Below are 19705 nucleotides of genomic sequence, written 5' to 3' on the forward strand. Positions count from 1 at the left end.
ACCACAGCTTCCTCCAGACAGGATAGGACAATCTACATTCTCACACCCTTGTAATGCCCTGTCTCAGGCCACAAAATCTTGTAATCCCTGCACCAAAAGGATTTTCTTCTCAGCCAAAAACTATTTTAAAAGACCATCACTGGTGTTAAAGGACTCAAAAATACTGACAGTAACATTTTAGATGTCACTTTGTCCCCTGAAGCTGGTGAGCTTCAGAAGTTTTATCCCAGTTAGGAGAATGAAAATCCAGGCTCTCCTGCTGAGTAGAAGGCTGTTACACAGCAAATCCCAGTGTCTCAATTAAAACTTTTATCAGGTTACTTGAGTGCCAGGTAGGCTTTTCACTCCTCCATGTGCAAGTGATTGAGGCCAGAGAGTCTCCTAAATATTCTTTCCTTACTCTGTAGGGGAATTCTTCAGTATCTTCCAGTAGCTTCAGGCCCAACTGAATTTGGTTTGGTACCCTTGTTGAACTCTTTAGGGACTAAAACTCATCTGTCTGTATATTTATTTATAGATGTCTATATATTTAGAAACTTTAATAAAAAGAGAAGAAGAAAAACACCTGATATTTTTCAGGGGGGGGGTTTACTGGTGTGGTGTTGCATGGGAGGGGCACCTTCAGCATCCTCTGAAGTTCTCATTCACACTGTCACACTCCTGGGCTGACACTTGGTGCAGGCAGCCCCTCTGGCCTTGGGAGATGGTGGTGGTGGAATGTGGGACATGTAGGCTTACCAATCACTCAGGTCTGCCAAGGAAAGTGGGAGCAAGGGGTTCAAATTTCATTACATCCTTGTAACTATTTTTAGCAAAGAAGCTTAATAGCTCGGTACTCTGTTAAAAATGATTAATGAAAAATACTGTGGTCTATATAAAACTGATTGTAAGTGATTTTCCAACTACTTTGTAATGTGTTTAGAGTTAGCTGTCCTTTTTGTTTTGAGAGCTACCTTACTAAAGTATTTGGTAGTGTGGCCCAATTTCCTCAAATTCAGATTTTAAGACAAAAAGAATTCCTTTCTTTCATTAGGAGAAAGTAATGGATTTTGAAAGAATCAAGTCAACACTGATTTGGAAGTTGGGCCCTTTTGCATAGGGGAGCAATCAGCATTTTAATTGGCAACTTCAGAGATTTTTTCCCCTTAAATTTGTACATTGTTTCATTTCTACAGTTGTTTGTTCCTTCCTCTTTTTTTGCTTGGAAATTAATCATGCAGGAAATGATTAACCACAGTGAGTTTGTCTGTCTGCCTCTGACTCAATGTTTAAGCGGGAGGGCCTTCAAGCAGCTCAAAATGTCTGACCTGATACAAACCAAGCACTTGCAGTGTGGTTGTTCACACTGTCTATCCCACAATAAAGGTCATACTTCTTTTTGTTTCATTTGTTTCATAGCTTCTTAAAAGATGTGATCATTTACACTAGAAATGCCTAACATATTTTGTAGGTGCCTAGAAAATGTTAGGACATGTGTCCTGGGTTTTCAAGTACCAATACACCTTCAGCCTTGGTCTTCTGCAACCAGCTCCTTTTCAACAACCCTGCAGCACCAAGCATTATAAGAAACCTGGTTGTTAACAGATCTGGTGGGTAAAATTTATTTTTAGGTGGATTGGTTACTATTTCAGGTATTTTATAGCATCAGTTGTTAGCAATTTAACATAATAGCCTTTTTTTAAATTCAGTTCTTTCCCACTGACCAAAAGCTAATAATGATGTGAGTCCATTTTAGAAGTGTAGGACAGTAACCAAAGCTTTCCTCTAATGGCAGAGTTACACTTAACTTCTCAGGACATCTCTATGCTCTGTGATAAACAGTCATCCTGTGAACTGGTGATGAACAGAGCAGCTGCAGAGTTCGAGTTCAGCATTGTGCTGCCTCAGCTGTTTTGGTTCTGCAGCCCAGGAGGTGCTCCCCTCCCAAAGCTGCTCCCAGCACTGCCCTGGGCTGTGAGAGCAAGCCACCAGGCCACTGCATCTCTTCAGACCATTGTTGTGTTTTGTATAGGCTTATAGTGAGTTAAAGAAATAGACTGTACAGAATTTAACAGCCAAACACCAAGGATGAGTTGGAGATTCAAAGACAGAGATGCTGTTTCTTCTTGGAAAGTTTCAGCTTGAATTTCTAAAAATCTCCTTTTCATCAGCAGAAGCAGAGTCAGTGACAAAAGTAAGAGTGAGACAGTATTGCAGCTTTGGTTTTAAACGAAAATTTGACAATCTAGGGTGTTCATGGGCTCTGTAAGTGCATGCATGATATGTTTTTGTGTGGGCACACAGGTTTCTCAGTCACGCCATGTGATCTCTTTTCTGATGGCTCCTAAAGGAAGTGTGTGCTCTAGAGCCCCATGAGTAAACAACCCTGCAGGATGCTCGTGTTAAACTTGAGGCCAGTTCTGCCAGAATTTGGTTTATTACAGAATCTTGTCCTGTGCTTCCAAAATGCCATTTTCCAGCCTGTCTCTGAGGGCTATAGGGCTTGTTCAATAACAGCAAAATGCAAGCTCACCAATGTGTACCTAATTTCGATGGCAGTTGAGAGAGCCCTTCAGTGCCAGAAATACCAGCTAGTGTGTGCAGTGATTGGGTACAGGAACATGTAAGATGGGACAGAGAAGGAGGGAACACCTAGGGCATTTCTCCCCACTGCCTCCTTGCAAATCATATGTGCAGAGAGTGTTTTGGAGAAGCTGCATGGGTCTGTGGGTAGTGGCTTCCCCTTAGAGAACTCAGGCTTCAAGCATCACCTTACTTCCTCTTTATGCCACCAATTCCTTAAGAAGCTGATCTAAAACAATCCAGTTAAAAGGGAAAAAAAAAGTAGAACAGAGCAGCCCAAGACGGAAACCATCTCTAAGTGACAGGGAGGTAGACAAGTTATGGTGTTTTACAGGAAGTGCTTCACAGACCACTTGGCTCGCTTGTTGCATTCAGGTCTGAGCTGCCTTAAAGGATTCATTTAAAAGTCTGATATCAAACCAAACTGTATTCTGCCTGCTCCAGAAACTTTCCTGTGACACAGGGAGTGCCAAAGAGACTTGATGGTACGTTATCTGGACTGCTTTGACTTCCTAGCAAAGCAGTGCAGAGAGAAGAATTTCTCTTTTGAATCCAATGAAGTAGTTAAGGGCTTGGTGAAATACCCTCATGGCACAGTTAAGCTAGAGACAGCTGCAGCTGTGAAAAGACTGTGTTAAGAAACAGGATGGTTGTGGTCTACTGTAAGAAATAATTTTCCTGTTGACTATTTTTTTAAACAGGAAGCTGAAGAACAAAGCAGCATTAGTCTTGGTGCTTTTAATATGTTTCAGATTTCAAGTATTGCATTTAGAATATGCTGATTGGAAAAGGATAGGACTTTGTGCAGCTTTTATGTAACAGCTGAAAGCTACAAATTTGGGAGATGGGAGTATAACTAAATTCAGGTGGATCCTCTGACTATGAAGCTGTTGTTTCTCTGAGGTAGGTGAAGGTGCTCAGTAATGCAGCAGGGGGTTGCCGAGAGCAGGCTGCTCTGTTTGCAGAGGGACTGTGAACGCCTGCATTTGCACAGCACCGTGTAGGCTCGGCTTCACGGTTTCTTCTTTGCAGGTCTGTCTGTCCGCCAGCTTCCCCTCTGCTTTGCTGGCTCTTTTGCAGTAACTGGAAACAGTTTCTGCAGTATAGGAGAAGAAAACCTGCTGGCACTAGTGCCTCACACCACTTTGAACTCCATGACTTTTCTAGATGGTCAGCCAGAGCTGTGGGTGATGCATCTGACTCTTTCCTCCACAAAGATTTTACATAAAATCCATTAAAGTCTTATTTCAGAAAATATTTCTTCTGAGGAAGGTAACTCAGCAATGTCAGGGAAGGAGGATTATATCTGTATTCTAATTCTTTTGAAGAGGAGCATCTGATGAGAATAATCTGTATTTCTAAACAGTTTTTTCTGACACACATATCATGGATCATGTCAGATGCCATTACAGACTTTGTAGGTGGTGACTCACTGCAAATGTAATTTTGTTTCATTCAGCACATTTTCATAATGTTCATTCTAACTGTAAAAGGTACTGTACCTGGCATGATGGTGATTTGACAGATACTGTGCTATTACACTTCCCCTTGGTCTTATCTAAAACATTTAAGTTGCTTTAAAAAGTAAGAGCTGTGTATGCATGTAAATAACTGCCCTGGGGACCTCAGCCATCAGCCTGGGGTTGTCTGGAGAATTACCCTTGTTCCTGTTCCCACTGTGTTTACCTGTCTTATGCAAACATTATATAAATCACTGTTACTAAAGGTGGCTCAGGTGAATGGCCAGCGTGGGTGAAAGCTCAGATAAAAAAGCACATGCTCAAATGCCATAGCACTATTAGAAATGCTCCAAAGCCCCTGATAGGCACAGTTCCAGCAAGCTGTGTGCCAAAATGCCACAAAAAGCCCTTGTGACTTGAAAATATAGTCCTTGACAGGACTTCAGGCTTTTTTTGTTGTTGTTCCATAATTTGGTTGCAGTAAATCTCTATATCTCAGCTGTGGCCCTCCTAGGATTGCCTGAGGCTGAAAGTTCAGCTTAGGGTGGGGAAAAGTGGGAGTGTGGTCCCTGGCAGGGAAGCTTGTGAAAGGCTGAGCTTTAGCAGCCAGGCTTTTCTGTCTGCAGCAGCCTGCAGCTGAGAGGCCAGGCTGACTGCTTCCCTTCCTCCTCAGGGAGAGTTCCAGAACATGTCTGTGTGTGCTGCTTCTGAGGAGGAGGAAGGTGCATTTAGACATGAAGATGATGGAGCTTGGGATCTTCAGAGCAAGCAGGGAGAGAGGAAGAAGCATGAGTCCATCCCAGAGCTCTGCTGTTCTACTCTACCCATAACAGTGGAGGTGCAGGAATCTTTTAGCAACTAAAGGGATTTAATAAGTTGACGTCTCTGAGTATGATCCTAAAGTATGATGCCTTCTTGAAGTAAGGGCTGATGGTATAGCTTTGGGGCCATCCTGAAGCACTTCCATGGGAACAAGATTGTTGGTTACTGCATTTTGTGCACTGCCATAGCAATGCATGGATTGTGTAAGTGTTGAAAACTGGATGTATATCTATGGGTTTGTATGGCAGTGGGGATCATGTAGGGAGCTCTTGTTTAAAGATGCGTCTGGTTTCCATACAATTATATATAAAGTGCTTTTTGCTGATTATTTAGATTTCAGAAATGTAGAATATAAACGTGTTAGCTGCAAGGATGTTCTCTAGCTGAGTAGAAATTTATTTATGAAGATGTATTAATCTCTGGACTTCGTGTGTTTGTGTTTTGCTGTGCAGGTTTCTTAGCAAGAGAAGACAGAGCTCATCCTTCCACCATGCCTGTGCCTCCCCCTCCAGCTCCCCCTCCACCCCCAACACTGGCCTTGGTAAGTTTTACAGTAGGTAAACATATGCACTGTTCTCTGCTGCTGCTTGTCACTTGGAATAGGATGTCCAGAGATTATGGGATGTGGATGAGGGTATCCATGATATTTGGGGAAGAGCTGTCCAACATATTGTTTATGGTTGATCATTTGTCCTGCAAGAACCACCATCACTTCTGCTGCCTTCCAGTTCTTCATGTGGATGTCACAATCCACTCCAACTCTCCATCCTTTTATTCTTCCCACACTAGTGCCTGATCTGGTGGAGAGACAACAGCTTGTCTAATGGGACTTGAAGTCTTGCCTTTCTCCAAACCTGTACTCCCACCTTCTCCCTTGATCTACTCCCGTACTTCCGTGACTTGAGCCCCAAAAAAATAAATCCTATTGTTTAAATTTGGTAAGGATAGCTCTTAGCTAGCACAGCTCCCTCAACCAGCCTGTGCTATCAGAGCTCAGGATCTGGCACAATGTAGTGGGTGAAACTACATCAGGCCTAGCATAAACTGGGATAGAGCTTGTGCTGTGCTTGCCCTCCCAACAGTCAGTCACCTCACTGACAAGAAGGAAGGCTTCTTGAGATGTCATTCTCAAGTACCTAGATATTTTCAGAGCAAAACCCTAGCTGATTACATGGAATGAGCTGTCAGTCAAGAGTCTTTCCTTCATTTGCCCCCTCAAGCAAGATACCGACTCTACTTGGTCCTTCCATGACAACTCTCCCCACCTTTCAGGAAATCTCCATAACACTGATCTGATAAATTAAAAAATGTTTCAGGAACCATTTCCTAGAAGAAAGAGCCATATATATGTTCATATAGTGTATTGTTTGAAGTTTTTTTTGTTCTTTCTTGAAAAACTGTGTCACCAGAACACCAAGTGAAAAGAGACAACCGTTGAGACAAACCTCATATGTCCCAAGGTTTTATTTGGTCCATTTGAAGAGGGCAATATTATTCAAGTGATAATTGTCATTTTTAAGTATTTCTATCTCAGCTAAAATAGTAGACGAAGGTCCATCTTTGCTGTGCCTTATCTTGCAATTGTATTTCACCACAACTTTCAAGAACGTCCACTTTCTTGTATAATCAAGTTGTGTGTAGTCTATTCTTGTTCCATCTCCAAAATGGCACAGTTAAGCCTTGGCTTGTAAAAATGAGAGATTCTAAATCATGAGTTCAAAAATGTGAATTCACATAGAAGTGTACTGTTTCTAATGAATAATGCGCATTAGAATAGCGGTAGTGTTGGAGTCTTCAAGTCAGTAACAAGGCCAGCTACCTTTGATATGATTCACAAAAGTAGACATGGCACGCTACCCACTCCAATGCTGTTAAGACAGCCACTGAAGTCTCAAGTAACTACCATATTTAAGCAGAAATTTGTATCTAGAAGTTGTGGTTTATTTTGCCTCCTCATTTTTAATTTTTATTTTGCAGGCGAATACTGAAAAGCCATCCCTAAGCAAGTCAGAACAGGCAGGGCGAAATGCTCTATTATCTGATATTACCAAAGGAAAAAAGCTCAAGAAGACTGTTACTAATGACAGAAGTGCTCCAATCCTAGACAGTAAGTATGACTCTACGTGTTGGAATTTCTGTGGGCATGAATGGTTCTACAGATCTGAAAGCAGAAAATTATTTCATATATCATCAGATGAATTGCCATGAGAGTAGATAAAAGAAAGTGCCAGAAATTGACATGCATAAAAATAAATTCTATTCATCATGAATGAACAGTCAGCTGAGAAATCAAGTACTGCTTATGAAATGTGAATGCTATTTTGTTTGCTAATTCTCAAAAAGTGATGTATTTTCCTGTTTGCTTATATCAGAAAAATATGCAAGTCCTACCAGGAGTTCTGCTGAGGACATGCAGCAGATCAGGCATACAAAACCCCATAAGGACTGAGGAGAGGACAGGAATGAAGTGGAATTTCAGACTCTACTTTTGCATAAACAATATAAGAAGAAATGCATGCCTGGCATGACACCATTGGCTCCAGTACCACTTAGAGCAAAACCCAAGCCAGAAGCCACAGCTCTACCTGTATGTCACTGCTGCACGCAGTTTTGCCCCTCCTGGAGTGACTCAGGGCTGTTATCTTTTTAGACAGCCCAGCAGTACTGCACAAGGCAGTGCTTACCTGAATGGAAATAAGGTCTCCATCCAGCTGTGCTGCTGTGCTGTGTCTCACAGCACACCTTGGCAGCTGCCAAGAGGAGGCTAGGGAAGCCTGTGTAGCAGAAGTACTGGGAAGGCAGAACAGAAACAAGAGAAGAGTGAGGAACACAGGCCTGTGCTGACAGAGGAACAGCATTCATTTCCAAAGGAGAAAAGACACTTCTACAGACTGATTAGCTGATGTGATACACCTCAGTCTAGGTTTGGCCATGCAATTAAAGGCATGGTGATAGGAACATGATGACAAAAGAAGGAAATGCCCAGAGGAGTGTGACCAAATAAAAATAATTTTTAAAAAATTAGATACAGTTCTGCAATCAGCCAGCTACAGTTTTTAAAGATTATCTCTGAATGTGAAGTTACATGTTCTAGCTATTATGAGCTGGAGGGGATTAAAGGAGGGGGTAAACAGTAAGAGAAAAATGATGCAGCCTATTATCTTATTTACATGAATTAACAAATCATGATGAAAGACTAAACCATGGTAGCAGCATTTCTCCAGAGGTTCACACCCTATCTGAGTCAGAGCTGAACTGAGCTGACATGCTTAAGAGAGAAGGATAATGTGAAACATTCCCCTGTGGATACACTCTTCCTTTTTTCTTGGGGAAATTTTTAGAAGTGCTTTCCATCCATAGGTTTTAATTACTTCAAAGTCAGTGAAAATTTTACCCACGCCAACTTGTGGAAATCAGGATTCCAAGAAATTAAGGAAGTGATCTTAGCCTTTGTGGCCCAGCACCTGAGGGCTGATAAAATAATTCCTGCCTATTGGAAACATTAGCAGCTAATGATTCTGTCACTGCACTTCTGAACCTACGGAAATGGCATCACCTTTGCTACTAGGCTTTGTTTAAATAAGTAGATATGTTGCAATATCATCAATAATGAGAGAATTCTGTGCATTCCCAGCAGTGATTCCCAGAGACCTTCAGGAGGAGGGACTTTCTGCCTTCTTCCTTCCTTCCCTTTTTCCCATGAGATTGCTCTGTCTCTGCTTATGGAGACGTGGAGGGGAAGGATAAGAGAGCAAAAGTACAAAGAAACAGGAAGAAGCAACTAAGGTGCTAACAAAGACTATATTATGTTCTCAGAGGTCCCATCCATGCTCAGTTCCAAATTCTCTGAGCAATTTGCTCTGCTCTCTAGTCTAGAGCAGACTAAAGTAGTGATGGCATGATAAAACACAGAGGCTATGGTTGTTATGGTTATTGCACCAGCTCCTCCGCGGTGCAGTGGTGGTGGTGGTGATGATGGCAGCTGTGATGATCCAAACCTTGTGTGTTTTGAAAGTTCATCCCTTTTTTCCCCAGCTACAAGCATTACTCTAATGAAAGAGGTGACTTGGCAGGATCAGTCCTGCTTCACTAATATGGGGGATCTCTTTTCCCGACAGAACCCAAAGGATCTGGTGGAGGTGGCGGCGGTGGCTTTGGAGGAGGCGGCGGCAGTGGGGGTTTTGGTGGTGGCAGTGGTGGTGGCTTTGGTGGCGGTGGACCACCTGGCCTTGGAGGCCTTTTTCAAGCAGGAATGCCAAAGCTCAGATCTGCAAATCGAGATGCCGGTAAGAAAGACCTTGAATTTCCAGTGTGAAAAAATGGCATTGCTTAAAGCCTTCATAGCACGGCAATAAATTACCTGCTGGGGTTGAGGAAGCCATCAAATATCCTAGGCTCTTAGGAAATGTAATTTTCAGCTCGAATCTTGTTTTATTCTTACTATTAGGTTTTATGGGGGAGAAGCTAGACTCCCTTTCTACCCATCCTCTTGTATTGATGAAAGCTAAAGATCTTGGTAGTGTTGAAAGTATAGTCAGGCAAATTACATCTTGCCTTAGCTGTTGGGTGTGCAGGACAAGAGGGGAACAGAGGAGGATCCAGGCTAATTCTTTCTTGTGCACCAGGAAAAAAGATCTACTTTCCAAATGGAAAGTACTTGTGTCAGCTCCACAACAGCATGATTTGCTGCTTAGGGAGTGCATGAGGCATCGCAGCTGGCTGGTACACATACTGCAGATGGAGGCTGTCTGGAGTGTGCTTCTGGCTGACAAACAGCTGCCCCAAGCCTCATGCCCCTTTAAACGAGGACATCTGGGGTCACTGAGTTTTTTAAGTTCAAGGACATTGAAGGATTTCATACTTGTTGAAGGACTATGCTATGGAGATTGTAGAATGTTACAAATATTATGTATTTTATAGCCTAACATAATTTTCCAGCACATGTGTACAACACAGTCTCTCAGAGCTGGTACTTTCTATTGTGTCACAGTTTATTTTTGGGAACTTGTATTAATACAAAAGTTCCTGGCATCACAGAGCAGTACTTGTGAACTGCAAGGCCAGCTGCCTTCTTCCTGATGTGCACAACTACATCCTTAGATCACAGCTACCAGAAAGGGCTGAAAAAAACTTTTTGATGACCTTTTGTTGTTAAATGTAATTTAAAAGCTAAGATTTCTTTGCTCTCAGGTTGATGCTGTTTGGTACTTGTTCCTCACAATTTCTTCCCTTCCCGTTTTACTGGTTGGTGTATGATGGCTGCATCACTTCTGTTACTTTGTGGCCGCTTAACTCGTGCCTCCTCAGCAATATCAGGATGTCACCCGGTACCCTGGAGCGGTTTCCCAATGGTACCGGCGTTGGGGCTGAGCCTCAAGGCAGGGGTGCCCCGTGCCGGGCTGCGCCCTGGCCGCTCGCAGACCCTTGGGAACCGCGGCCCCGGTGCCACGGCGCTGATGCTCCCTATCCTGTGTCCGCAGACGCCGGGGGAGGCCGGCCGCCCGTCCTGCCGCCCGGAGGCCGCTCCGCCGCCGCCAAGCCCTTCTCCCCGCCGAGCGGCCCGCCGCGCTTCCCGGGGCCGCGCACCGCCGCCCCGGACCCGCAGAGGAGCCGCGTGCCGCCGCCGAGGCCCGACGCCGGCTCGAAGCCCGAGGCGGCGCCGCCGCCGGTGCCCAGCACGCCCCGGCCCATCGCCTCCAGCCTGCACAACCGGGGCTCGCCGCCGGTGCCGGGGCTGAGCCGGCAGCCCAGCCTGGGGCCCTCGCCCCCGCCCTTCCCGGGCAGCCGGGCCGCGGGGTCGACCGCGCCCCTCCGGCAGCCGGGCCCCGGCGCGCCGTCCCCCTTCTCGGGCCGGCCGCCGCTGCCGCCCACCCCGGGCCGGCCGGCCGAGGACAAACCGCCGCCCCCGCCGCCGCCCCCCGCCGGGCACCGGCCGCCCGCCGCCCGGGAGGCGTCTCTGCCGCCGCCGCCGCCGCAAAACAGCAAGCCGCCCGTGCCCGCCGCCCCCCGGCCCGCCCTCGGCGCCCCGGCGCCCCCGCTGCCCCCCAGCAGGCCGGGGCCGCCCCCCGTGCCGCCCACCCCCGCTGGCGGCGACGAGATGCCGCGGCTGCCGCAGAGGAACCTCTCGCTGGGGTCGTGCCCGGCGCCCGGCGGGGGCCGCTCCGGACCGCTGCCCCCGCCGCCCGGAGAGCGACCGCCGCCGCCCGTCAGAGACCCGCCCGGCCGCTCAGGTAGGGAGCGGGGACGGGGACAGGGGAGAGGGGGCCTGAACGGGACAGGTGGCACGGGGAGAGGCTGCTTTGGCCATGCCCATGCCAGTTTCACATGCAGAAAAAACACCTCCCAGGATGACATCCCTGTTAGGCACTAGGAATTCTGCAATTGGAAGTGAGGGTGTGTGGGCGTCAGGGTGGCTTAAGGAAAGTCAAAGTGCATCACCAGTGTGCTCACGTGTGCTTTTATAGATTTTGGTGACTTTCATTATAGTCACTGTAATTGACGAGGGTTGCAAAGGGATTTCCCCATTACCTTCTTTGATGCAAAGCAGCTTCTGGTAAAGTGACAACATGACTTCCTGAGTCAACCAGTGTGAGTTAATGGTTGCATTCTCGCGAGTGGAGGTTTGTGGAACCTGACCTTCTACGTGTTCAGAGACACAAGCACAGTCAAATACAACAGCTTTAATCAAAGACCTGGCCAACAGTTGTTAAATGTAATAGCACTTGTTACCGCGTGACTAAGTGTTATTACTTACCGTATGTACGTATCAAATTAGACTAAGAGTAGAATCATCTCCTTTGACCAATTTCATAATGTACATTGTTCTCTGTGACAACTGTTGTTCATAACTTTTAAGAATTCCACATCATAACTCAGCTCTCTGATACCTGATAGGTGTCCCTTGAGATGAGAGAATTTAGGCACAATCAAACCCTGTAACAGGTGGAGAAAAGCATCGCACAGAAGATACTGCTGGGAAACTCCATAGAGTTGCCTTTTCATTTCATCCTTTGGAATAAACTCAGAAATCATCTCTAGCCTGCCTAGTCCTAGACAAGAGAAATGAATGTGATGGGAGCTCCCACAGACAGCTATGTTGCTTTCCAGATCCTTGAACCAATCTGGAGCTCCAACACCTGCAGCAGCTGTACAGAAAACAGTGGCCCTGTAACTGTGCTTTGTGGAGCTGGTTGCCAGCCTAGAGGATGGCACAATGCTAGTGCAGCCTGCAGTAGATAAATCAAAGAAATCCCATTACAATTGACCAAATTGATGGGTCAAAGTTGCAGAGAGTGTCTGCAATTATTCAGTCACTCTAAGAGTTTGTTCTGTGGTGGCCTTGGCTGCCACCAGTGCTTTCTTACTTGACCCTTTTCTTTGGCAGATGGTTTTAGCAAACCTGCACTAACTTTCTTTTGGCTCAATTCCAGCTCAGTAAGTAGAAGGAAGTTGTAGCAGTACATTCTAAACATGAATGCACCTATTCTGCAGTAGTTCAGTATAGACAGTGGAGTTTAGCTAGGTTTAGAGAGAGCAAGCAAAACTATTCTGAAAGTTGCTGAATGCTTCTCACTTTTTGAAACCATTCCCTGAAGGCAAACTTTGTAAAATAAGAAGAGGAGCAAAAATACACAAAGTACAGCATGTTTCTTGAAATGTTTCAATGCTTTTTGCTGGAGACACAGTATCTACTGCTCTCTTTTTCAAAGTGCACGTCTGTAGATAGATTTCATCAAGACAGGGAAGCATTTATGGAAAATTGACATAATTGTCAATTGCCCAACTGCCCCAAGCAGGAGGTAGTGAGACTTTTGAACATGCGTAACTCTCCGCACCCTCTGCTTCACCTTCTTGTGTCCTAACCATGGGCACTTCTCTCCCTGGCAGAAGCAGCTTTGCTGTCTTTGTTTACTTGTCTAATAGAAGCGCCCTTCCCCTGCCCTCAGGGCAGCCCTGGGTCTGTGTTACATAGGCTGTACCTTCGTATTTGACCTGTCACGTCCGTGTCAGTTACAGATACACAAACACTGGAAGTGCCAGTCTATGTGTGAGGTCTGTTTCCTGCTTTCAGGGAGATGGATATGCTCCAGCTACTGAAAAACCTGTCATGCAGCTCATTTGTTTGTAAATGAGTGAGCTGATGAGCTGCTGCTTCACGCGGCCACTCCTGGGCAGAGCTCCCCTGTGGGCACCACACGCCCAGAGGGAACCACCCCTATGGACAGAGAGCCTCTGAAGGTAGCAGGTGCCTTCTGCTGCACGTCCTCTTGCCTTGCAGTGGTCCATAAAAAGGAAATGTGTTATGGTTTGGATCTCTACAGCGCCCTGAATTCCCGCTGTGACTTCTGCTTGGTGTGGCCACTGTTAATTTAGAGTGGTTTAAAAGTAGGCAGGACCTTTAGGAGGCTTTTGTAGCTGAGGGGAATACGAGTGTGGACACTGCAGTGTGTTTATGTTTAGATATACCTGCTTCTGTGAGCTGTACTCTGCAAATCAGCACTAAATCCCTGGAGAGCAGGGAAGTGGGTGCTGAGGGCCAATTACCCCTTGGGGCCAAGGGTCCTGACACAGCCCTTTGTGTTAGCGGGTGGGTGCTGAGGGCCAATTACCCCTTGGGGCCAAGGGTCCTGACACAGCCCTTTGTGTTAGCGGGAGGCCTTGGGATGCCCGCAGGGGCTTTCCACTGGGAGAGTAACCCCTGGTGTTAACAGCATCTGTGTGTTTGCTGCTTGCCTTGCTCCAGGCCCGCTGCCACCGCCTCCCCCCATCAGCAGGAACGGGAGCACCTCACGGGCCCTGCCCAGCGCCCCGCAGCTGCCGTCCCGGGCAGGCCTGGACAGCCCGAGGGCCGGGCCGCGGCCTCCGCTGCCCCCCGACCGGCCCGGCTCCGCAGCGCCGCCGCCGCCACCGCCGCCCTCGGCAGCTGTCAGAAACGGCTTCCAGGACCCCGGTGATGGTGAGCCACCTCCCAGCTCTTTGCCCTCCGCAGAGAAGGTGTAGGGGCTTTTGGCCCTAATACCTCAAAGGAGGTTTGGGATAGAGGCTTAGTTTCTAGTGTCAGCCTTTGATTTCTGACCAACAGAAGTGTCACTTGGGTCTCAGTTGACCCTGGCAAGTAAGAACATAATAAATATGCTATACATAGAGCAGAATTGCAAAGTCATCAATACAGTCTCCAAAATAACCCTTTGAAAAGTTTTTTCAAACCCTTTTCCCTGAAAAAAGGAAGGGAATTGTTTCAGCTCTAATATGCATTCAAACCACAGATACACTGACACTTCGGAAGTCGGAACAAGTTTGATGACTCAAAAGCTGAAAAACAGATGAGGGAAGAGATTGTCAGAACATTGCTGAAAATGTCAAGTATCTATTTCTGCTAGTGTTTATTAAAAAGATGAGGTCCAAGATTGCTGTGTTTTAAAGATTCGTCATGCTTTTCTTTTTAATTGTTTTCTACTTGCATAGAACAGATAAATCCTTCAGTTAATTATGTAAGGCCAAAATTGGTATTCCTGACATTTATAAGGTTAGAAAAAAGCAAACAGAAAATGAACTATAGCTCATGCTTTTAAAACATCTTCACACATCAGGTAAGGCAGAAGGATCACAGGCGTATTTCTTCCTGCACAAGAAATTTGCAGGGTTCAGAACATGCAGCTGCTTTACACACTTTTTTCTGATTGCAGCCATTGGAAGTAAACACAGAAAAACTGGATCCAGCAAATAATCACATGTACAAATGCCAGGTAGAACTAACTGAGCTGTTCATTACATTATGCAGTAAAATACAGCAATATCTCAATAAAGTTATGGTTGCAAAGTCCTGAAGGAAGCAAGTGAAGAAATAACAAAGTTTAAGTTAGCCCGCACTTTCTTCTTTAGGCTTTCAAAATCTGGTGCAAAACAGGGCTCTTGGAACATTTCCTATTATTTCAATGAAGAAACTGGTATGCTTGCTTTATTTAGAATTCTATAGACTCAGTAAGTACAGCAAAAGGGCCCCTGTAGTCTAAAGAGATATAGCTTCAAGTAATACATTTATACATTTTTCCATTTTTGACACTAGTTATATACAGGATTCTCTGTCATAAATTTTAGCATAATGGGTATTTTTCTTCTTCCAATATAAATATTAAGAGAGAAGAAACAGTGCTTATGGGAGTATGCTTTTGAGCTTGATATATCAATGACACTTGAATAGTGGCCAATTCTATACCAGGAGCAAAATACTGTTTTGAAGTAGGTGAAACAAGGCAGTTCTGGTAGCACATATCTGTGTGTGTTAAAAAAGCAGATCTGTTATACATGGAAGGGACAGTAAGACTTATTTTAGTGGAATTGTGGCTGTTTTCCTGATCTGTAATTTTGCATTAAACTGACAAAATGATCGATTTGATAGAAATTTTCATTCCCAAATTAACCTAAAGCATCATCTTCCCTGACTTCCTAAGAGAGTGCTGGTTCAGTATGCAGCTGTGTAAGCATTTTGCAATTTAAAACATGCATTAAACATGATGTCAGTGTCAATTGACTTTCCTAAGCTCTATCAGAAAACTAATGAGTAAATTGCATGGGATTTTTTTCAGATGAATGGGAAAGCAGATTTTCTTTTCATCCGATATCTGATTTGCCACCTCCAGAGCCATATGTACCCATGAACAGAAGTTATCCCAGTAAACTAGCAAGAAATGACAGTAGAGGTAAGTTGGAATTTCAGTGTATTGTCTTAAAATCAAGTGCATGGGGAAGAATCTGGATGCTGAGGTTTCCAGAGTTCTCAGGCTAACAGTCTGGTTGTCCTTCCTCACCACACTGGAAAAGCTAAATGCAAGTTCATAGGTACAAGCCCTCTAAAACTTTTTGAGTGGGGAATTGTTTGTTTTTTAAGTTGAATCATGTACTGTAAGTGACCAACTCTGCCATTATAGTCAGCCCTTCTGCTCTAGGCAGCCAGAACCACAAAATCCCTCAGAACTTTCTTTTCATTTCTCATCTAAATTAATGCATTTTTGTGCCATTTATTTTTGTGCCAGCATCATCCTTGAGTTTAGTTTTCCTCTCTTCTTGTGTGTTAAACTCTTCATGTTTTTTAAGACAACAGTCATATCCTCCTCTCAGTTTTTGTTTTGCTGGGCTGAATAAATCTGAATGTACTACACTCTGCTTCCAAGCCATGTTCTCTGATTAGCAGAGCTGCTTAGGTATACACTTCTGTTTGTTTTTGTCTTTTCCAATCTGTGTTACATGCTGTTCCAGCTCAGGTTTCAAACATGCCTTCTACAGCAGCATGAATGTTTCCTATCACTTTTTTGGGGTATTTTGCCTGATAGACCCAAGGATCAATTGCTTCTTTTACAACCAGTGGCATTGGTGGCTCACAGTTATCATGTAATCATCTGTATATGCAGATGCTTCTCTCCTGTTTCCAGATGATGAAGTTTTGGTTTGAGGCAGAGATTCCTGTTAGTCTCTGACTGTTCACTTTGCCCTGTTAGCTTTCATCCCATTTGTATTAGTCCACAAAGGAAGGCAAAGTAACATGTCCATTTTTTTGTGTTTTCATTTGTGAGTTTGATGTGAAGATTTTCATATAGGGAAAAACATTAAGAGCTTTGAAATTTTATTGTGTTTAGAGCTTGCCAGTTTGTTGAGATTTGCACGTATGGCAAGTAGCACTGAGAAGTTGTGTGTTCACATAAATTAGTAAGGCTAACAGGAACCAGCAGTCCGTTTTAGGAAGGGGAAAACGGACCAAAATACATACACTTTCCAGGCATTAGGGATAGCATTAGTTAAAAACATTATTTTACAGTGTTCGAAGTTCTGATGTTGTTTAATAAACAAACCAGCAACTCTACAAAGATTTGCTGGTTTTGTTTTTTTTTAATGGCCAGGCATGAAAATTTGTAGCTCTTCAACAGTTACTGAATTATTTGCTTGGATGTAAACTCCCCTTCAAAAGAAGGAGTATTCCAGGAGGAGTAACACCAAAACCCCTTCTTTCTCTTTTAGGTGGTTCTGTCCGAAAAGAAAGAGGTGCCCCCCCGCTCCCGCCTATCCCAAGGTGAAATGAGTTCTGGCCCATCTTTGGGTGACATCTGCTCTCAAGTTTCCTTCAAGTCAACTCTCCTGTCCACGTGACTGGAAAGTTGTCTGTCCTGATTGATTTCCACTTTTGGCTTGTCAGCTGGAACAAACTTCAGTCTATTACAGAAGTAATAGATGTGGCTTATGGACTATAGTTGCTCAAAGCTCTGACTTTTATTCGCTTAAACTGCAGGCATTTTGTGGACCCTACAGAACGTATGTGCATCATGCTTACCATGTCCAACCCCGTTCCCTGGAGATCTCCGTGGGAAGTCTGGCTTTGAATTTGATAGAGCTTGAACAAAGCTGTTTCATTCACTTTGGGTACAGTAGCTGTATTATTTTAATGATAAAGTATTTGATGCTTAAAAAAACAGTTGCTGGGTAAAAAGTGTAGCCAAGAGTCCCCTGGATCCTTCTTTGCATGCCTAACTCAGCCTATCTGCTTCTGCAAGCCATAGATCTACTACATGGTGACAAAGAGTTCATCTTTAACTTTTTTACTTCAGCTTAGTCAAGCAAATCTTAAACAATGCACAACACCTCCTGCCTCAAGGATTGAGTGTCCCTGGCCTTGTTTTTATCTTCAGAGAATCTTCCAAAGAAAAGCACAAGTGAAGAATTCACCAGCATAAAAAAAATACTTTTTTAACCCTCTTTCCTATTTTTTAATAGTGTTATGTGTTCTGTGACCTAATTCTATCCTACTCTTATGTGGACCAACCCATGTCATGTCATCCATGCCTTGGATTGCTGTAATGCCCTCTGCCTGATAGTGCATATGAGGAGTCCTCAGAAGGTAGTCTGAGTGCAAACACAGCAATTATTGTAGCTACAGGCTCCTCCTGTAAAGCATCACTAGTGCCAGTGCTCCACAGACTGCTTCCCAGTTGTTTCTTTGGTACAACTAAAAGATGGGGTTTGACTTACAAAGCTTCTTGGCACTTAGGTCACGAGTCTCAGAGAGCTTGTGTTTGATTTCCATTATGGTAGAGCGGCCAAGGTCAAAAATGTTCCTCAGTGAAAGCCCTTTGATGTTGTGAGAGCGGTCCGGGGTTTGTACATTCAAGTGGGAGCATCCAAAATTTGCTGTCTGCATTGGTTCAAGAGAAATGGAAAGATTTGGCTATGAAGCTTGTCCTTTCAAACTTTGCTGAAAGGAATCTCTACAGAGCTGCAAGGCTTATGATAGAAGAAAGAGTAAAGTATTCTAACATTGTGGCAAGTGGTTAATATGTTTAATGGCTTTTGAATTTTGTGTATGAGAAAAGAGCTCATTGTATGAGTGAATTTTACAAGTGGATCTAAATGTGTATAAAATGCTTTTGGAAATTAGAGGAAGATGATAATTCTGAAATATTGGATGATGATAATTGAAATATTGGTCAATGATAGCTCTTTATTAATTGGACCTCTGAAAAATATCCTCTCAGTCTCATCAGCAGTATGTTTCTTCAGTGTTTTCCTTGGGATCCCTACCAAGCCTGTGTCAGCAGCTGTGCTTCACAGGGTGTTGCTCAAAAAAACCCAAAATAAAACATAGAAACTAGTCATGTAGGTTAAGAAAATGTTTCCCTAGCATGGGAGATATCCTAAGTACACTCTGTGGCTAGAATGAGGTCAGTCCTTGAAAATCTAGGGAATTTAGCCAAAGAGAGTCTGGACCCTGCTGAAAGGTCTGTGAATAGGGCTTTTTGCTCCGACTGTGAGCAGGGAGGGGCAGATCTGCTTTCTGCCTGGCAATCACATTGAAGGAGATGAGACTAGAGTTGGATTTAGCCAGATCAAATTTAATTTGATCTTTTCAGTGTTTGTTTACAAAATCTTGTTAGCTGTGACAGCATTTGTACAGCATGTTTTTTACATTTTTGTATTTAGTGACCTATTTGTAGTTCCTGTTCATGCTCGTGAACCTGCAATGAAATGCGCAGGCGCAGGGATGTAGCTGCATCCAATTGCAGGATCGTGGCTCTAAGAGTTCCTTAAACAGATACTGGTGGAACCTCCATATGACAGGTGCACCTTGGAATCAAACCTGGCACAATGCTGAATTTGTATATGTATTTTATAGAGGTCACTTAAAGTGCCTGTCTCTTTGGGATATTATTTTGTGAATAGAAGTCCAAATAAGATTTTTAGGCTAATAACTTAAAGGATAAATTATTGTATTCATATTATAAAGCAGAAGCACTTAATGCTTTTCTAAGGAACAATAGTTTGAATTTAAGAATACAATATTTTCAGTACCTTGACTTGCCAAATCTTTGTTAATATCCAAATAGCTATGTAGCCAAAAAAAAACCCCAGCCCTCCAGAAATGATATTTTTTTATAACTTACCTGCTTCCAACATAACTGTTTTACTTTGGTAAGTCAATGAAAATGCTGCCCAATGTTCTTCCAATACTCTGTATAATTCAAAATATCCTGTATTTGATCGTTTCAGCAAGGTTTTTTGACCAGAAATCTGGACCACTACCAAAGACTTGGAAAACCAGCTTCAGTTTCACTTTAAAATGTGCTATGTAAAAGGCCCCAGGTTAACAAGCCAAGAATCCTGAGCTGCTTAGGTTTTAGAAATTATTTTTTACTCTAGAAAACTCTTCAGAATAGATGTTTGGTGTACATGTAAAATAGCTTAATACTGCAGAAAGGAACATTTTTTTTCACATAACAGCATTTCCACTTATATGTTTTGCTGTAAAAGTCCCTAGATATATTCCAGAACAACGCAGCATTTTATCATTCAATATATTGCTTCATGTAGCAGTAGCT

The 19705-nt window shown here is 43.9% G+C and overlaps 1 protein-coding gene across 4 annotated transcripts in view; it reads left to right on the forward strand.

Moving 5' to 3' along the window:
- WIPF1 (WAS/WASL interacting protein family member 1) overlaps positions 1-19409 on the forward strand; it is a 52482-nt gene extending 33073 nt beyond the window's left edge. For 3 of the 4 annotated variants that reach the window (XM_074548461.1, XM_074548460.1, XM_074548462.1), the window contains 7 exons: positions 5297-5385; positions 6822-6951; positions 8963-9130; positions 10325-11074; positions 13588-13800; positions 15431-15544; positions 16857-19409. In XM_074548461.1, coding sequence (XP_074404562.1) covers positions 5335-5385; positions 6822-6951; positions 8963-9130; positions 10325-11074; positions 13588-13800; positions 15431-15544; positions 16857-16912 — 1482 coding nt within the window. In that variant the 5' untranslated portion in view covers positions 5297-5334 and the 3' untranslated portion in view covers positions 16913-19409. Of the gene's footprint in view, positions 1-997; positions 4861-5296; positions 5386-6821; positions 6952-8962; positions 9131-10324; positions 11075-13587; positions 13801-15430; positions 15545-16856 lie in introns of those variants that run through there. The other variant, XM_074548463.1, reaches the window with a different exon arrangement.
- The last annotated feature ends 296 nt before the right edge of the window (positions 19410-19705 follow it).

This window comes from Zonotrichia albicollis, chromosome 10, assembly GCF_047830755.1.
Source record: "Zonotrichia albicollis isolate bZonAlb1 chromosome 10, bZonAlb1.hap1, whole genome shotgun sequence".
Taxonomy (NCBI): Eukaryota; Metazoa; Chordata; class Aves; order Passeriformes; family Passerellidae; genus Zonotrichia; species Zonotrichia albicollis.